Here is an 18147-nt window from a genome sequence, read left to right as displayed (position 1 = left end):
ACAGCTCTGTTCTGTAAGGAAGGTGTGCAGTAATTATGGAATTGAACCTAAGAAAGGTTAGTAGTTTTGGCCTTCAATTAGATTAAATCAATTTAGAGTAAACTGTAGCATATTACACCCTGATAACATCAACAAAGTAATTGAAGAACATTTAAAGAACAGCAGTAGTCTGAGTCAGCTGGTTTAGCAGTAAGAATACTTTTTACCAGGAACATTTCTAACTACCAAATAGTTGAAGCAAGTTATATGTCAAGAAGAATTTGGATTTGCTGCCTTTAATGTCAGAGATTTCACTGAAAGCTTTGTGATCTGCTCCTTTGACCTTTTGTATGAAGTGACAGAGCTAGTGAAGCTAATCACCAGATAATTCCTCCACACATAATTTATGTACATAATTTCAGTTATTTTAGACAAGGTATAGAGAACATGAGATCTCCTCATTACACTGCTATTAAGTACTTTTAAGTACAAACAGTCCTTCATAAATTTAAACCTGCATACTTTAACTGATTACTGGAGTACCTAATTAATCATCTGAAAACTTGCTTTGAGCTTAGAGTAAACGACCTTAAGCATGAGGAGGACATATTTTCAGACAAAAGAAAAAATCCAAAGTAATACCTGAATCAAAATATAAAAATAAATTACTTGGATCAACATCTCTACTGCTGTATATTTGGTATCTAGTGTCCATGTCTAGACTGGGAAAATGCTGTGTGAGATGCAATGCAAAGCTTTGGTTAGCCCCAGCCTCTGCACAAAGAATTTACAATATAAACACGTGTGTTTGCACACGAGGGTCAGCTCACCCTCTGTAATTGCAGCTGCCCAGCTGTGCATGCCAGACTGCAGCGCCTGCACACGTCAAGGCCACCTCCTGTGTGGTTTGTGCTGAGGCATCTTGCGTGGTCTGATTGCCTGGGTGGTTGTGCAGTCACAAGTGGGGGCACTAAAGGGGAAACGGAGAGAAAACAGGTAATATCTAACAGTATCAAAGTATGGGACAAAAAAAAGAGATGGTAAAGCAAGATTGTTGTGTTCTAGAAGAAAGAGTCAGAGAAGGTGATTAGAATGTGCCTGTCTCAAGCACACTCCTTTCTGAAAGAGAGGAGGGAGTTGTCCACCTGCACTGATACTTGAAGGGCCATACATTTTCTGTTGTCATTACAGAAAATTTCTGCTAACAAACCCCAGAGATTTTAGGTTTTATAATTCAGGTGATTCCTGCTTTGCAAGCCTAGCTAGTTCATAGTCGGCTGCCTTTTACAGTCCATGGGTGCAACAGTTTACTGATAACTGTTCTGAATATCCACTCTGTATTGGTCTCACAAGTCACTTTTCAGACCAGCTTTTCTTTTTTAGAGTGCTATTGTGATCTTAGTCTCATGCTTATTTCTATTCATACACTTATGCTTAGCTATTTTCATTTTGAATTTTTGTTTAGTTTTAACAAATGAATAAAAGACATGCCAAAAATGTTCAGTTTTACAGCATGCAAGAATGAAACTGTGTGTTTTTGTCTGCACACAGAGTGTATAATTTAGAAAACTGCTGTTTCAGAGTCCTGTGCCTTGCAGTTTGAACAGCAAAAAATTTTTACAGTTTAATCTCCATTCTGGTTAAAAGATATTCACAGGAAATGGAAGGGCCAGAACTAACTTGCTTCTTACAGGACTAGCAAAGTTCCATTGATCTTTTTGGTTCCCTTATTGACTGGATAGTCCTTCCCTGCCACTTTACTTTTAGGTGGTACTGCACAAGACATGATCTCACATACATTAATTTTAACAGACTTTATATAACTGTTCACATACAAAAGACCTTTGTGTTTAATTCTAGGCTGAGAAGAGACTCAGCCATCAGATCTACCCTCTTTATTTCCCCATCTTCATTCTTTTTTGGGAATTACTTGTAATGTCATTAATAGGAAGCTGTCATTATACCATACCTTAATCTCTCGTTTCATGGGCAGAGGTCTCTGTGGCACAATTAATGAAAAACATTCCTTCATCAAGTGGATGCCATTGCCTACAACACTTTGAAGGCCAGTTACAGCATCATTAGTGGCACATGTAATTATTTAAATTGACCTCCTTCAGGTGGGTTTTTTTTATGGAATGCCTGCTCCAGATGCATCTGATCTGGGCTAGAATCCCTTAGCAATTATAAAACTGGCAATGAATAAAACTCCTCAATATGGGAGTTTCCATTTAACAAAATTCAGATTCCTTTCAATCTGTTTCACTGTGCCAGTTCCTCTGGAATGCAAATGTGCCCTGGACAAGCAAAATGCAAGAAATTCCAAAGGGGTTATCACTTTGCGTCTCCTCTGTGTTGCCAGCATGGAGGAAGAAAAGGCAACCTACCTTTTTGTGTGGAAGAAAAATCTGCTTTAACCCATCCAGCAGCTCTTTCCAGTGTATGAAGATGACCTTGCCTGGAGTTAGAACACACCTTCTCCGCATACTGTGAAACTGGATAAAAATAGTTCTACAAAATTCTTGGCTTAAAAAAATTGAGATATATATATATATATATTTCTAGATGGGTGTCTGATTGTTTTTGTGAAACTCTGCTTTGTAGGATTAAAACACAAAAAAATTTTTTTAATAAATTTATACTTTCTATACTAATTAGGTCTTATTAATTGGCCTAGAATCCATTTGCTGACATTCTTGATTCATTTTAACCCTCTGAGGCTCTTTGTTTAGGAAACATTTCTGTAAAGCATTTCAGGATATTTCAACAGATGATTAAGGGAAGCATAACATTTTGAAAAACAATGTTATGTGTGTGTTTCCCTTAGCAGCCTGATCCATTCTGAAGAGAAGTGCTTGATTGGAGGTAACCTTTGCATCAAACAAATGCCATTTGCTGTCCTTATGAAAAACTGGTCCAAATCCAAATTAAAAACCTCCAGGAAAAAATAATTATAAATTCACACGTACTCAGTGGCAGGCACTTGATAGCATATGGCACCTAAATATGCCAAGGATTCTTTAGAGCATACGCCATCACTTAGCAGTTCCTACTTGCCAAACTGCTTCTGCTTGTGACATCCCTCAGGGATCAAGCTCCTATCTGTGCCCTGTGCAAGCCCTGAGCTGGTCTTTTGCTGCAATTTTTCCTTTCCATAGACAAGGGACCCCCACACTGCAAAAGCTCAGCTTCTCCATGTCTTTTGTGATAAGACAGTATCTTCTCTTGCATGGTCTGTGCCATCAGGTGCATTACAAGGGATCCACCTGCAGGTTTTATGGGCTTTCTTCAGACATTTCTGAACACTCCGTACCTAGAGTTTTGTAGGTTCATTCTTACCATTTTAATGTCATCTTACTTTAATGTCATTTTCTAAATCTTAGGTCGTTGAAAAGTTATTTCTTGACTTAAATATGTATGCTTTTGTCAAACCTGTGACTTTGGTGAAGAAAGAAAAGGCCCATACACTAGTACTGCTGAAATATTGTGTGAGGCAAGGCTTGTACAAAAAATAACATATTTTTATTTGGCTAACTGATATATTTGGAAAAAACCCACCAAAATTTACAGTCCTTTATGAGCCTTACTTCAGATTTGAATAAAAGCAGCAATCCTGAAAGATCTAAATTCCAGCAAATCAAGCTTATGCTTTATCCAAATTTGTCCAATATATTTAATCAATGTCCTTATTAGATGCCAACAAGACAGTGTCTGACACAGACTTGGGATTTTGCAGGTTTTGATCAGAAGTGTTTATCTTTGGTTAAACCACACACCATGCAGGACGTCCCTGGGACTTCTCACACGGACAGGTTGGGATGCTATTGCTCATTCTCCCTGACACAGAAGTGATGGAGTGCTATATCATGCCTTTAGTCCTGCACAGGAATCCCCATCAAAAGCTGGGGAGAGTTTGCATAAAAACTGCTGGCAGGAAATTCCACAGTGATTCACTTTCCTAGTAGCGTGCTGTGAGGTTGTGCAACTCATGGGCCAGCAGGGCTACGTCCAGTACAGAGATTCTGGAAAGCTTATAAATATTTTTGTTTGGGTATTTTGTTTGTTGGTTGGCTTTTTTTTTTATTGTTGCATAGCTCACAACTTCCTGCTAAGCTTATACAGTCCTGAGACTTTTTGTCTGTTCTGTTGCCATCAGGTCTCCTGAAGCCAATAAAATGCCCACAGGTCATAATTATATGCAAAAACAAAGTCATCAGCTCTGGTGTGAAAATTTGTACAGAATAGGTTTAATAGAACATCATCTTTTATAGCTATCACTTTAAATTACCTAGCTGCCAGAAGCAGACAGATATGAGAAATTAATGGATACATAATATCATTCCAGATTAAATAATAATTGTAAATATAATGGAAACGAACTATAAAACCAATAATGTTTCCTTTCATTAGTTTGAAAATACCAAGGATAGAGACATTACACAAAAATGCCAAGAGCCAAGAATATTGCACCTTACTATGGTGCAATTAGCTTGTAACGACAGCTGGGAATTCTGACATCAGCTGACTGACCTAAAATATACAAAATAGGGAAGGATGCAATCTCTGGTTCTTACGGGGATTTGCAGACTGACTGCAGTGCTCTAGAGCTCCCAACTCCGAACCATAGGGCTGAATCTTCATTTCTTTTGACCCTCCAGGAGCAGAAAGCAGTTGTTTTTGATGACATTTTTAAGGAAGACATATCCCTACATAGGATGCTGAGAATTACTGTCTTAGTTGCACCAGAATGTGAACCCAAGTCAATGGAAAGATGGAATCAAAGAAATATACCACAAGTAGCTCTCAGTATGCAGAAAGGATTTACACTTTTGTCTGAATACTTTGACTCTTGTAGGGGGGAAAAAATAGTCAAAGCCACAAGCCAAGTATCAAACCCTAGACTAAGAAACATTAAAACACTTACTTTCGTGCACAGTTGCTAAAGCTGCCCACTCACTCATTTTTGCTTAAGTGATCACTATGCCATAAGTCAGGCAGGATTTTCTGCATAGTTTGTTAAACATGCCAATTTCACAGGCTGCTTTTGGAAAAGGTTTCTGCTCTCGCTGCCTGGTTTAGCAAATGCTGGCTTGCAGTTCTGCACTCACAGTGTAGAGGATTAAGGAGACAGAAGGATCTTCAGGAAGGAATATGGCAATTGTCCAGTGTAAGCCCAGCTGCATCCAATAGGCATTCCCATCAAGGACTGCCCCCAGTTCTGTTATCCATTTGTCAAATCAACTTGACATTATCTTCTGCTTGGAAAAATAACTAGCCTAGTCTGCATTTAAGAAATAGGATTAGCTGCTTCTGAAGATATGATGAAGAAGATGGAGGCAAGCAGGTAACAGTGCAAAGCAGATCAGTGTGTTAAGATACAAAGGTTTCAAAACACACTGGTTTGTATGTTGTAAACTGCTTGAGTGCAAAGGAAAATGATCACAATCAAAACCGTATGCCTTTCAAAGCTTTACATATCCAGCTGGCACAGCTAGCAGGTATGTCAGAGAAGCACTAATAAGCAGAGAGAACTCTAGGGGAAATCTTTCTGTTCTCCATCTGTCATGGAGTAAATAGGTCTTATTGATTATCTACCACTTGATTTATACTAAATGCTTTCAAGCATTTCGCATTTACAATTTTCAAGTACAAGAATAATTAAATTTTGATTTATGGGAGTTACACAAGAAGTGGTGATTATTTTGTCCAATCAGCAGCACTCAGCTGTAGCTCAGATATTAAGAAAACTAACACAATGTTTTAGCTTTAAAACAGTAGCAGCCTAAGTTTTAAGGTTTTCGGTGGTAGTCTGAATAATGCAAGAGGAAGAGCAAAAAAGCCTCAGTGTTGGCTGTAGTTGTTTTTTTTACTGTTTCTAATACTGGGTCACAGAAGTTACAAAGGTTTTACAGCCCCACTATAAAACAGCTCTTTATCTTTTCTCCACTAATTCCGTGGTGTCACATTTAACAAAACTAGGAAACTGAAGATAATATGGATGTTTGCAGATTAGCTGTCAGGTAATAAATAACACTAATTTCACATACCTACAAATGTAAAGGTACCTTATCACTGTTTAAGTTTCTCGCTCTTTGTAATGCCTGCCAACATTTTAACCCAGGCAAATTACAGTATTGTTTTTGCTGTTTTTTCACTGGGATAAAATACACAGTCATAATATCCTTTTATCAGATCTCATGGTATAAAAGGGCTTTGGTGCTTAATTTAAGATGTATGTTGCTGAGGCAATCCCAGAGTTCCTGTTTTGGAAGATGTATTTGTCTTACCTTTTAGTTGCCTTGTCTTTTCACAGTGCTCTAAGTACCACTTGCCCGAGAAGATGCAGCTGTGACCCTGCCCAGTCAGTGCAATGCTACAGGGCTACAGAGATCCCAAGAGAAATTCCTTTTACCACCAGGAGACTCTACATCAGCCACAGCAAAATTAAACAACTCCAGGTAAGAAAACCCAGAAAAAGTACTTCTTGTAGTGCACCATAACTGAAAGTTGGATTCCCAGATGGTGGTGGCATCTAGTGAGCAGAGAATCTTATTCCATGTCCTAAAAACTGACAAAATGCTGCCAGAACTGGTTTTATTTTTACTTACTCTTTAAGGATATGTAAATATATTCCTGTCATGTTTCCATGTTCCTACAGTCTCCAAGCACTAGTTCACACTGTCACAATGATATTTTGTATGAAACTCAAAAAAATAGTGTTTTACAACTAGCAGCCAAAGGTTGACTTCTTTCATATACGGTCACCATTGACTTTCAGAGTAATTTTTTAATCTGTTAAAAGCTTTTTCTATTTTTGATACAATAGAATACTTTTTCACACTAAAATGGAAGGGTTTATGTCATTAGAATAATTTCCATAATGAAAGAAATTAAAGCTCTTTTTTGTCTCTGGAGCTGTAAATGTCAGGTAGAGCTGCTATTAGAAATGGCAGAGGAAGTAAGTTTGAGTCTAAGGAATAGCTCGAGATGTTTCTAAAAGCAAGGCCAGGCCTATCTACTCACCTACATAAATGAGAGCAGCTCCTAACCAAAGCTGCCAGCTATTTGTGCTATTTACAAAATTTATTCTCAGTTTCTTGAGGCACCAACTGGTTCGCATTATTAAAGGCATCAGCTTATGCTCATCTTCCTCTGTAACCTGGAAAAAACCTTCTTTGTTTCCTACCCTGAAATACCTTTATTGAATAAATTCACCTTGTAGAGATGGGAAATATAACCTTCCATAGATGGGAAATATACAAGGGAAATATAACCACTATTACACATGCTTGCTGTGCATCAATTTACTACAAATAATAATAAGTGTACAATTCAAATGAGATACATTTTCTCTTACAAAGAATTTAACTGCCTTGAAATGCATCTTTGATTTCAGTCTCAGGACTAAATGAAATGGGCTGGAAAGCAGCTTAGAGCAGCATCTGAAATACCTGTTGCCCACTGAGCAATAGTGATTGTACAGTTTTCCTCTGAGAAAGTTTACTCTTTTAGCTGCTCCTAATATCTCTGGTTTTCTTGTTTTATCTCACACACCCACAAGAGTCAAACATTGGTGTGATTTAGCTGTACTCAGTGTAAACAAAAGATTTGTCAAATGAATTCTGTATTAGGAAATACGTTTTCTGTGCAAACTCTTCCCTCCTCCTCCCTATTATTTTCTTTCCAAAATAAGTAAGATGAGCCATTTTCCGTTTCTTAGGCTAGTTGTCCATATCTGTCAGCAACTCCTCAGTTATAAGTAAAGTGACCTTAGTTTCTGAATAGAGCAAAAGACTGGTGTCATAAAAGCATTTAATTGTTGGATTTAAGTGAATGAAGTGGTGGGATAAATGTTTTATGACTGATTGCAGCAAATGGTGTGTGAAACCAGCTAAGGAGAAAGTTTTTCACTTTATACTTTAATTCCACTGGCTATGCCTCTGCCTTACTGCTGCTACTGACTTGTCACTGAAAGGAAAGAAGTCCTTTTACACTATGTCCTTGTAGTTATGTAGGCTGTTTCCTTGAAATTATACTGGGTCTTTGGATATATTTTTTAACTTTTTTTTCCCCATGCAACAAATTATACTTCTGAGGTCTTGACATCATAAATACCTACGCCTAATTTTACACAGCTGAGCAATTCCACTGGCACATATTATGGTGCTTAGGGAAACATTTCTGCTTGTAAAGCACATGTCTGCAAGCACTGAAATAACTGTAAATAACTCTTTGGTGTGGGATTTTTGTTTGTTTGGCTGGTTTGATTTTGGGTTTATTTAATTTGCTTGGTTTTTAAAATTCCTTTATTTACCTACCCATAGAGAAAATAACATACTTTTCTAAAGAGGTTGAATGGAAGCCTGGAGTTCCCACAGTTGACTTCCAAGAGACTTTTATATGTAAGCATTCACAAAACTTATAGTTTGGCAATTAGCGGCCTCAGAAGAATAAAAAAAATACCTTTTCAATTACTTCTGCACCTTAATTTGCATTATTGTTAAAATTGTGAAGAAATAATAATTTTAAAAAATAATATATATTTGTATGCTAAAATCAGTACGATTTTAAAAAAATAGTAGATTTTTTTTTTTTTTTACCCAGGTCAAATTTGTATTTGTTCTGACGGTTGATCAGCATTAAAAACAGTGGCTGGGATTTTTGCTTTTGGTAATTTTACAGCTTGGGGTTTGTTTAAAAACAGACTTTATAATAACAAAACTAGATTATCTTTAGCATCTTTTTTCAATATTTTCTGCTTCCTCCTTGATTTGAAAATCAACTATAATCTGTTTACTCTCAATTTAAAATTTAGTTTATTTCTAACTATAGAATTAACTATAAACTAAGGGGTTTTATCCGCTAAAAGAAAATAATCTACCTTACCTCCAGGATAGGAGACTGTTTTATAAAAATTGCTTCTAACATATCCCAGGTCAAAGTAACTCAAAAAGCCAAAAAAAAAAAAAAAAGGTAATTAAAATGAAAAATTCCTTAAAACATTTGTATTAAATATCAGCATATCAGATCCACTTTCAGGAGATCAATGTTTTAAAATATAAAACTATTATACTATCATTTTACAGACAATCCAGTTAGAAAATAAAACACTGCTTCCTAGCAAAAAAAGAGCTGGTGGGCTTTCAAATATGTTTTGATTTGTATTAGAAAGACTGGGTGGTTTATAAAAGCATGAATAGATAAATGTTTAAGTCTTGAAACAGCATGGTCACAAAGCTTAGCAACACATACCAAATAGGTGGAAAACAGAAAACACAATCCACATTAAGAAGCCTAACATCATTACAGAGCAAATGTCTGTACATTGACCTTCACAGCTCTCTGTCACTTAATAAGATGAAAATTAAGCCTTTTAGAGGCATACAGAAATCAACTGAGGAAAAGCAGGAAACATTGCTTTTGAATTTATAGGAGAAAATATATTGAATTGTGAAGGTTCATAATTGTTTCAATTTCCATAAGATGGTTTTATAATTACATATGATTATGTTTTTGTGCTCTTGACCAATGCAGCTCATTCCTATATAGAAGATCACCTTCCTAATCATGACCAAAACTGGACATCAGCAGTTCTGACATTGCTATATAGCTATACATACACAAAACAGTGATTTATAGAAAAATAAAATCACATAATTTGGACAACTTCGTTGTTTACTGTTGAGAATATAAGGTTTTTAATGGAGGTACATTCCCTCATTGAACTTAGATATAATTGATGGAGAAACCTGCTTCAGTAGAGGTTCCATATCTACATTTTCTCAGTAATTGCATCAAATTTTGCAATTCAGAAATTGCTTTGCAAAACAGAATAAAGTTAATCAGAAAGATGAACTAAGGATACCACAACAAAATGAAATCTGACTTGCCTCTCACAGTTGTGCAGGCTTTAATTTTAACAAAAGTTAAAATGCAGAGTTTGTAGCTAAGATAAAGAGACACAGCCCTAAAATATGCAACAGTTGGACATATGAAGCTGTAAGACACCTTTTGAGAGTCACCTTTATGAGCTGATTTCACTTACACAAGTATGATAGTCAAATGTATCCAACCAGGATTACGGAACAAAATTACTACCCAGCATCTGTATTGCAAAAGGACTTGTACTGCCCTCTGTACAGATTCCTGACTGGGATGAGGGGTTATGCTGTAGATCAGGCTGTGTAACTTCCCCCACTGAGAGTAAAATGTGCTAGGAGCTACCAAGCCCTGGGGGAAATAGCATGAAGAATCTACTGTTACCTTAGAATCTCTAACTGGTGTGGTCCTTGAGACCTATAGTGAGATGGTTTTGGACATGGGAAGGGAAAACAGCTGAGGACACTCCTTCCCACCACTCCTGTGCAGAACACCTGCTCATGTTGCTTTTTGGGGGGGATTCCCATATAAATCTTTTTTAAGACTCAGTTACTGAGGTCAATGGGAAGCACATCTGGTAATTTCAGAAAACCAATGTTGTAGTAACTGGTGTGCTTGGAGAACTCCCTGGCTCACCCTCACTGCATGCTTCCTCCTATCTCAGCTTAGAGAAAGCTGCCAGAATCACTTGGGTTTGCTGCTTAACTTGAGACACAAGATGGCAACAAGCACATTCTAACAGAGCAGAAAAATAATGAAACAATTGTGTGCCTCTTGATATTATAGTCATAGTCAACATCTAAGTACCATTTACCACTGCAAAGCAACTGTTCATTACTAACTAATAAAAAACTAAGTTTCTGTGACAACATTCTGTTCCACAGAGGTGATTTTTCAGGGCAGGCTGATCTGACACTTTTGGTTTGATCATATTAATATGTGAGGTTTTTTTTTTTAAAAAAAAAAAAAAAAGGCAGTGGGGAAGAGAAAAGCATTGATTTCTAGTTTTTCTTCCAAAACAGTAGCAAGAGGTAAAGACATCTGTTCCTCTGGGGAATACATGCTGCAGGATGAGTACTGTTTATATATAGAAATGGCTGTATCATGAACTCAAAAGTGCTCCAGCAAACACCATGGAGCACAATGAACATTAACAACCATCCACTCTCTGCAAAGAATTCTGCCACTGGTGATGTTACCTTTTCATTTTTTATAGGCTATCCACCAGGAGGAAATAAAAGGAATATTCCTCCTTCAAATGTATGTGCTTGCTCAAAACCTGACAGAGCATAGACTTAAACCACAAAATTCTAGAAATTGAAGTAAATACTGGCAAACCACAGGTACCTATAGCAATACCTCTGCTGTTATCACTTATTTTAGTTTCTCATTTTAAATATATTGTTTTTCAGCATATACTAGCAGTTGTCCAAGCATCCAGAAGGAGTAACCAGTGAGGATACCTTTAAATGTACTACCACAATAATTTTTTTTTTTCTCTTTAAGTTTACTGACTTCAGGAGAATGTCCGTCCTTGAAGAACTGGTCCTGTCATGCAGTGGCACAGAATCAATAGAAAACAACACTTTCAAAGATCTGAGCACCTTGAAGTCCCTGGAACTCTGCAAAAATCAGCTAAAGCAAATACCCACCTTTCTCCCATCTGGCCTTGAAATTTTAAAACTCGCTGATAACTCCATCAATGCTCTGCATGAATCTGATTTTGCAGGTTTGATAAAACTAAGGGTGCTCGATCTTAGGAACAACTTGATTGCAACTCTGCCTCCGAGTGCATTTTCTTCCCTTTACAATTTACAGACTCTGATCCTGGATGGCAACAACATGGAAACTGTGTCTGCACCACTTAGGCTTCCTAGACTGATGTATCTGAGCATGGATGATAATAAACTGAATTCGTTCCCAGCCAACTTCTTTGCATCATTCCAAAGTCTACATTTTCTCAGCTTAAGTGGTAACTTTCTGATAAAAGTTCCCCTTGACCTACCTAAATCCCTACTGTCTCTGAAAATAGAGAAAAACCAACTTCAAATTGTGAGACTGCGAGATGTGAAACACCTAGAAAATCTGTCTGAGTTCCTCCTGTCAGAAAATCAGCTGACGTCAGTAGATGGTGCCCAGCTTCTTCCTAACTTAACAACGCTGGAGCTGTCTAAGAACCAGCTCCACGCTGTGCCCCTCAGGCTGCCTGGCAGGCTGCAGAAACTCGACTGCAGCAATAACCTGATCCAAAGGGTGACAGCACAGGACTTTCAAGGACTCCAGGACTTGAAGCACTTGTTTCTTGACCACAACGCTGTCAGCACGTTTGAGGCGGGAGCTCTCCAGCAGTGCACACAGCTTTCCAATCTGGCTCTGGAACAGAATCTCCTCAGTTCCATTCCGCTGAGGCAAGTGAATCTCAGGACAGCCGGTTCCAAGGCGTCATCTCTCCTTCCTCGCATTACGAGAATGAGAGCCAAAAATTGGTATTCAGGCCTAGTCATGGTAGAAGTCTTTCCACACCATAAACCCGTTGCTGTAACTGGCACTAATTAGCACTCCAGTTAGCAGCCTCAGAGTAGAGCTACTTTCATTACATCTGTGGCCCCCAATGAATCTGCTCAATTTGCATCTCTCCCTGCCAGTGAGGCCACTTTATTTAATTAGCACACCAATAAGAACAACCTGCTAGGAGAATGCAACAGACTTGCTACCAAGGTTATACTACTACTCAGATTTAGCTTGCCCCACAAAAGAAAAATAATAGAGCATTTGATAAAAAGGATAGATAGCAATTTTAAAGCTGATGTTTCTACCAAGCCACACCAACTTTATTGTTGTTAAAATATTAAGATTTTGGGAGCTGAATCTGATCAAAAAGAATGAGCTTTTTTAGTGATATTGGCATTCCCAACTTCATTAAATTCACACACCGCAAGGTATTTGGGATGCATATAAAGTCTCCAGCTTCAGGCTGTAAGAAAAATTCCAGTCAACAGAGCACAGAAGAAACATCCCTTGGGCACACTGTGTTCATTAATGCTCTGCTTAGAGAATCTCTCACATTCATCTGAATGTTGAAACTGGTCATTATCAGAGATGGCATATTAAGCCAAATGGAGGCTGTTCTGATATAAAGTGGCAATTTTATATTACAGAAGGCTGTGCAATAAGATGGCATAAAAATAGTGAAGTAATTCCATTAGCATCAACTTCTTTAACAAAACTGGACTGTTAAACTTTATTTTTATGGTTTATAGACAGGTTTAACTAGCCTAAATAAATAACACAATAAAATTTCTATTCATTTAGCATCATGTCCTTTAGCATTTGAATCTATTTGGCAACAGCTTTATAATCAGAAAGTGATTTAGTGGTGTATAAATATTTGATTTCAGTCTAGCTTGACGGGAATGTTTAATGCTTTGTAGTCTAATCCATCTTATTTTACAACCTTCGTAGCCAAGAGAATTAACAGGAAGGGTTTCTCTACTAGCCTTTAAATAGTATAGCTTTTAAGGAGATATTGGGGACCTTTCATTCCAACAGTAAATACAGATTCCCAGGGAGGACTGTAAACATAAAAGAGGTGAAAAAAAAGACAAGAAATAAAATTTATGTACTTAATTTAATTGTCTGATGATGACCAGGTACTTGTGGATATACAGAAAAAAAAAATTATTACTTTTGACTTTTATGTGAGAACTCTGTCAGGTGTAAAAGGTTAAAAGATATGACTGATATGCTAAAGTGAATAGGTCTTAGCAGGTTTTTTGGCAGAAATGAGGAGAAAGAAAGCTAATTCTCTTCTTTTCGGAAAAGAAAATAATCCACAAGTCCAAGTATTTTCAGGACGTTTAGAGAAGAGCCGTAATTCATAATGTCCTACAGGGTGTGGTGAAAATGCAGGGAAGAATGTGATGATATTCCTAAGAGTGGCAGCAGCACAGTGTGGCTGCCTTGGTCAGCTCCCAAGTGAGCACGGCTCCTCTTCCAGCTGCAGGGCACTCAGTCATGTACTAAGTGGCATTATTTTCTCTAGATCAACACAGCCTGAAGTCAAACAATATAGCCATAAAGTTTAAATCTAACATTAGTACAATAAGAGTCTTCACAGGTTTAAAGACTTGCTGGTCAGGCTTTGGACTGTAATCGGTCAGGATAAACCTCTTGGGTGATTTCCCACTGCCCTTGACATCAGTGGCACTAGGGTTTTACCCCAGATTACCCTTCTGACATTAGAGAGTCGTATTGGGCAACTATAATTGTCTATAGTTAGGTTTCAAAACTGATTTATTGCAGTCACAAGCATTTGGTAACGTCAGATTTTGTGAAGTGAATCACCATATCAATATGTGAAATTCTCATCTCCCCAGAAAAAAAAGCACAATAGAGAACTGCCCTACTCTTGAAACAGTAACATTGAGCTCGTCAAGTTTTTCACAAATCTGGAAACCATCTTTCAGCTAAGAGGTTCAAACTCAGCTTCACAAAGAACAGTGAGTGACGGCCACTGACTATCCCATAACTTTACCAGTTGTAGTATACTGCTGTTCTATTCTAAATAGATCTTGGTAATATGATTTTCATTTCCCCGAGAGTTTCAGTCAAGTTTCCTTAAAATCTGTAACCTTGACTCTTTATTTTATCACCTTGCATACTACCATAGTAAGGTGATTTTAAAGATACTTTCGAATTAATTTTATTAAAGATATTCCATGCCTATGCTTTTCTGTTAAGCACTTGTCACTAACTATATCCAAGGGAAATTAGAAGATCATAAATGATCATAAATGAGCAAGAGTTTTGAAATTAAGGTCTTTTCATATAAATTTGTAATGTATGTGAAAATAAGAATTATACTGACCTGTTCAGTATCATATCCAGAGATTATCAGCTTTTTCTCTTCTAAATGTAACCAGTACTAAGTCTTGAAATTATATTTTTTCCCTGTTGCTGATTTCTAAACAGCTTATCATCAGACAGATTACTGCTGTGATGATTAATGTTTGAGTCTGATGGGAGCAGCAGAACAAAATGGAAAAATTCTAATTCTTTATGAACCAAAAAATGTTTTTAAAACAAATCATATATAGAAGTAGTTGAAGGAGCAGTGTTGCCATGATTGTCTAAACTTTTGACCTTTTATGGTGCTATAGTTTGGTCATTGGCATTGAAGAGTACAAAAAGCATTTTAAAACTTGACAGTCAATCAAGCAGTTAATTCTTTCCATAGTATGGCACAGAACTGCTGTTCAGTTCAGTTGCATGAACAGTCAGTACTGGTCAGAACTGCAGTAATTTGGGAAAACAGTTCAAGAGTGCACAGGCAGTACACCTATAACATAAAAACAGAGAACAAACAAGCAAACAAACCCACCCAAAGCCAATGCGAACATCTGCTTTTGCAGAAGATTGCATCTTTTAGTGATAGCTTTATTTTAGTACATCAGATGTGCCTGGACAAATACCCACCACCAAACACCACCTACAAAAACAGTATGATGAACATAACACCTTTGTATTGTTTTATTTTTGTTCAGACTTCCAGACACCCTTGCTAGATTGGATCTAAAAGGAAATGACATAGAGGATGTTGGAGAGCAAGAGCTGAAGGACTTGAAACAGCTTCAAGTTTTAAATTTACGGAATAACAAGATATCTGTCTTGGATCGCAAAGTCCTGGAGTATTTACCTCGTCTTCGTCACCTGTATTTAGATGGAAACCCTTGGAACTGCACCTGTGACCTCCTCAGAACCAGAAGAGCACTGGTGGCCAAAGGGACGGATGTCCGGGGAGGGCAGTGTGCAGCGCCAGCACAAAGCCGTGGAGAAAGCTGGATGTCTTCCAAAAAGATTCTGCAGCAGTGTGAAGACAATCTGTCTTCCACGGAAAGAGGCAAAGAGGACAGAAAGAAAATAAAACCCAATGAGGCCTCCAGCGTTGGAGTGAACACAGATGACGATTACTACGATTATGAATTAGATTAATGCCACAGTTTATCTGTAGTGAACCTTGAAGTTGTCTAGAGCTGCCCACTGCCACCAGTGTCTCTACTGACAAGCAGTCTTCTCATCTATCATTAGCTTTTCCTGCCCTATTTGTATTACAAGAAGTAATAGCCAGTACAGTAAGGGTGCCATTGTGAACTGAATATTGTAAAAAAAAAATCTGTTTTTCTATACCATTAAAACTCTGTAGTTTGAGCAAGGCAAGAATACAATTACTGTCTCTTAGAAAAGCAGTCTGTAACTCTGTATGGACCTTTTTATAGTAGAACATTTTCTTATAGTTGCAAAAAACCCCCACAAATAAAATTCTGCAATACCACAATACACTATTACTAGGAGTCAGGCATTCAACACATTTAAACTCATGGGTGTGCAGGTCAACGTGGAGAGTTACATTGATGTGAGCAATTTCTTGGGATTGTTCAGAATTCTTTCTTTGAGAGATTGATTTCAGTTTTCCTGAAACATTTCCATTTTTTATTTTAGACTATTTTAAATGATATTAGACTAAATTAGCTGAGCTGCAGGCAAAATACAGAAGGCTTATCTTCATCACTGCAAGTGAAATAAACAGAAGAATCAGTGTCCAGGTTAATGAGATTTAATAGTAGTTCTGAAGTTAATTAATGGGGAGGAATGAAAACACTGGGGTCGAGTTGACCTGATTCTGTTGCTGTAAACAAAAGAGGGGAGATTCTCATGAAATAGATTCTGGCAAGTATTAGGAAAAGATGAAGTGAGGTGAAGCTTTTGTAATAGTTTATTTTGGTAGCTGAATAGCTAATTTGCTACAATATAGCTCAAGATACCATGTGTATACTTTTAGGTTGAGTATACTTAATGTGCAAGTACACACTGCAAGTGTCCCCCTTCACTGGCCAGACCTTTCCAGACTTTTGTGCACATACACACACAAAAAAAGACTAAATGCTACATAAGTAGTGCATTAACTCTGATATATGTACAAATTTTATCAAGCACTTTCCAAAGTGCTTGGAAACTAAACAAAATTGGATTAGTGAGACCACTAAAACCAGACACTTACAGTCACTTAAGTTAGTTCATGATCTCAGGTGATAACTAAATTAGCAAATTACTTTTCAAAGCAAACAGTTTCTATTATTTTTTATCTTCCATTGGCATTCAGTAACTGAGTAAACACTCCATGGAGGGTGATTTGTCAGGTGTCAGAGTGCATCTATTTGGTTCTGTCTCCTATGCAAACGTGATTGACATGTGCGTTTCTTAGGTCCCCCAACACATTAAGGTATGCAATTGGAATTGAGAGACCTAAGCTCATTTTTCTTTGCATTCCCTTATCATCAGATTCTGCAGTTGGATCTGCACAGGTTGGATCAATGGGCTGAGGCCAGTTCTGTGAGATTGAAAAATGCCAAGTGGCATGCCCTGCCCTTGAGCCACAACAACCCTCTGCCGTGATACAGGCTGGGGCAGAGGGGCTGGAAAGCTTCCCAGCATAAAAGGACCTGGAGTTGCTGGTCAACAGCTGGCTGGGTAGCAGCCAGCATGTGCTCAGGTGGTCAAGAAGGCCGATGGCATCTGGCCTGTTTCAGCAATAGTGTGGCCAGGGGGACCAGGGCAGTGACTGTCCCTCTGTACTCAGCATTGGTGAGGCCACACCTTGAATGCCGTGCTCACTTTTGGGTCCCTCACCATAAGAAAGACTTTGAGGAGTTGGAGCCTGTCCAGAGAAGGGAAATGGAGCTGGTGAAGGGCCTAGAGAGCGAGTCCTATGAGGAGCAGCTGAGGGAGCTGAGGTTCTTTAGCCTGGAGGAGACTCCAGGGGGACCTGATCATTCTCTATAACTTCCAGAAAGGAGGTGGTAGCAAGATTGAGGTCAGTCTCAGGAAACAAGTGATAGGAGCAGAGGCAATGGCCTCAAGCTGCACCAGGGGAGGTTTAAATTGGATATTACGAGAAATTTCTTCATGGAAAGCATTGTGAAGTGTTGGCACAGACTTCCCAGGGAAGTGGTAGAATCACCACCCTGGATGTGTTCAAAAGATGTGGATTTGGCACTTAAGGACATGCTTAAGCAGAGGTCTTGGCACTGCTGGGTAACAGTGGGAGTTGATCTTAGAGGTCTTTTCCAACCTTAACGGCTCTAAGATTCTAAGGTCAGTCACCCAAACTTTTGGTAGCTAAAGATTTAGATATTAATGAAATAGCACAATCCTTCCTTGCAGTTTGACTGTTATTTTTGCTAGCTATTACTGGCCTGTATTAAAAGCCAGGAAAGTAGTTATTTTCTGAGC

The 18147-nt window shown here is 38.0% G+C and overlaps 1 protein-coding gene across 2 annotated transcripts; it reads left to right on the top strand.

Moving 5' to 3' along the window:
- Positions 1 to 5250: 5250 nt before the first annotated feature.
- Positions 5251 to 16670, top strand: LOC136287029 (nephrocan-like). Of its 2 annotated transcripts, XM_066179344.1 has the most exons (4): positions 5875 to 5999; positions 6293 to 6437; positions 11365 to 12266; positions 15402 to 16670. In XM_066179344.1, exons 1-4 carry the CDS (start codon positions 5974 to 5976, stop codon positions 15847 to 15849), a joined length of 1521 nt encoding a protein of 506 aa, XP_066035441.1. In that variant the 5' UTR covers positions 5875 to 5973; the 3' UTR covers positions 15850 to 16670. The 2 variants fall into 2 exon arrangements, with proteins under 2 accessions (XP_066035440.1, XP_066035441.1); XM_066179343.1 differs by lacking the exons at positions 5875 to 5999; positions 15402 to 16670 and adding an exon at positions 5251 to 5323 and having other exon boundaries at positions 11365 to 13501.
- The last annotated feature ends 1477 nt before the right edge of the window (positions 16671 to 18147 follow it).

Source organism: Chamaea fasciata, unplaced genomic scaffold, assembly GCF_029207755.1.
Source record: "Chamaea fasciata isolate MVZ Bird 193981 ecotype frontalis unplaced genomic scaffold, bChaFas1.0.hap1 SCAF_3, whole genome shotgun sequence".
Classification (NCBI taxonomy): Eukaryota; Metazoa; Chordata; class Aves; order Passeriformes; family Sylviidae; genus Chamaea; species Chamaea fasciata.
This window is presented reverse-complemented; position numbering and strand designations above follow the sequence as displayed.

Coding starts and splice junctions, on each gene's coding strand:
- LOC136287029 (XM_066179344.1), top strand. CDS start 5,974: ATGGATGTTTGCAGATTAGCTGTCAG. Junction 6,000..6,292: donor GTTTGCAGATTAGCTGTCAG/GTAATAAATAAC, acceptor GTCTTTTCACAG/TGCTCTAAGTACCACTTGCC. Junction 6,438..11,364: donor GCAAAATTAAACAACTCCAG/GTAAGAAAACCC, acceptor TTTCTCTTTAAG/TTTACTGACTTCAGGAGAAT.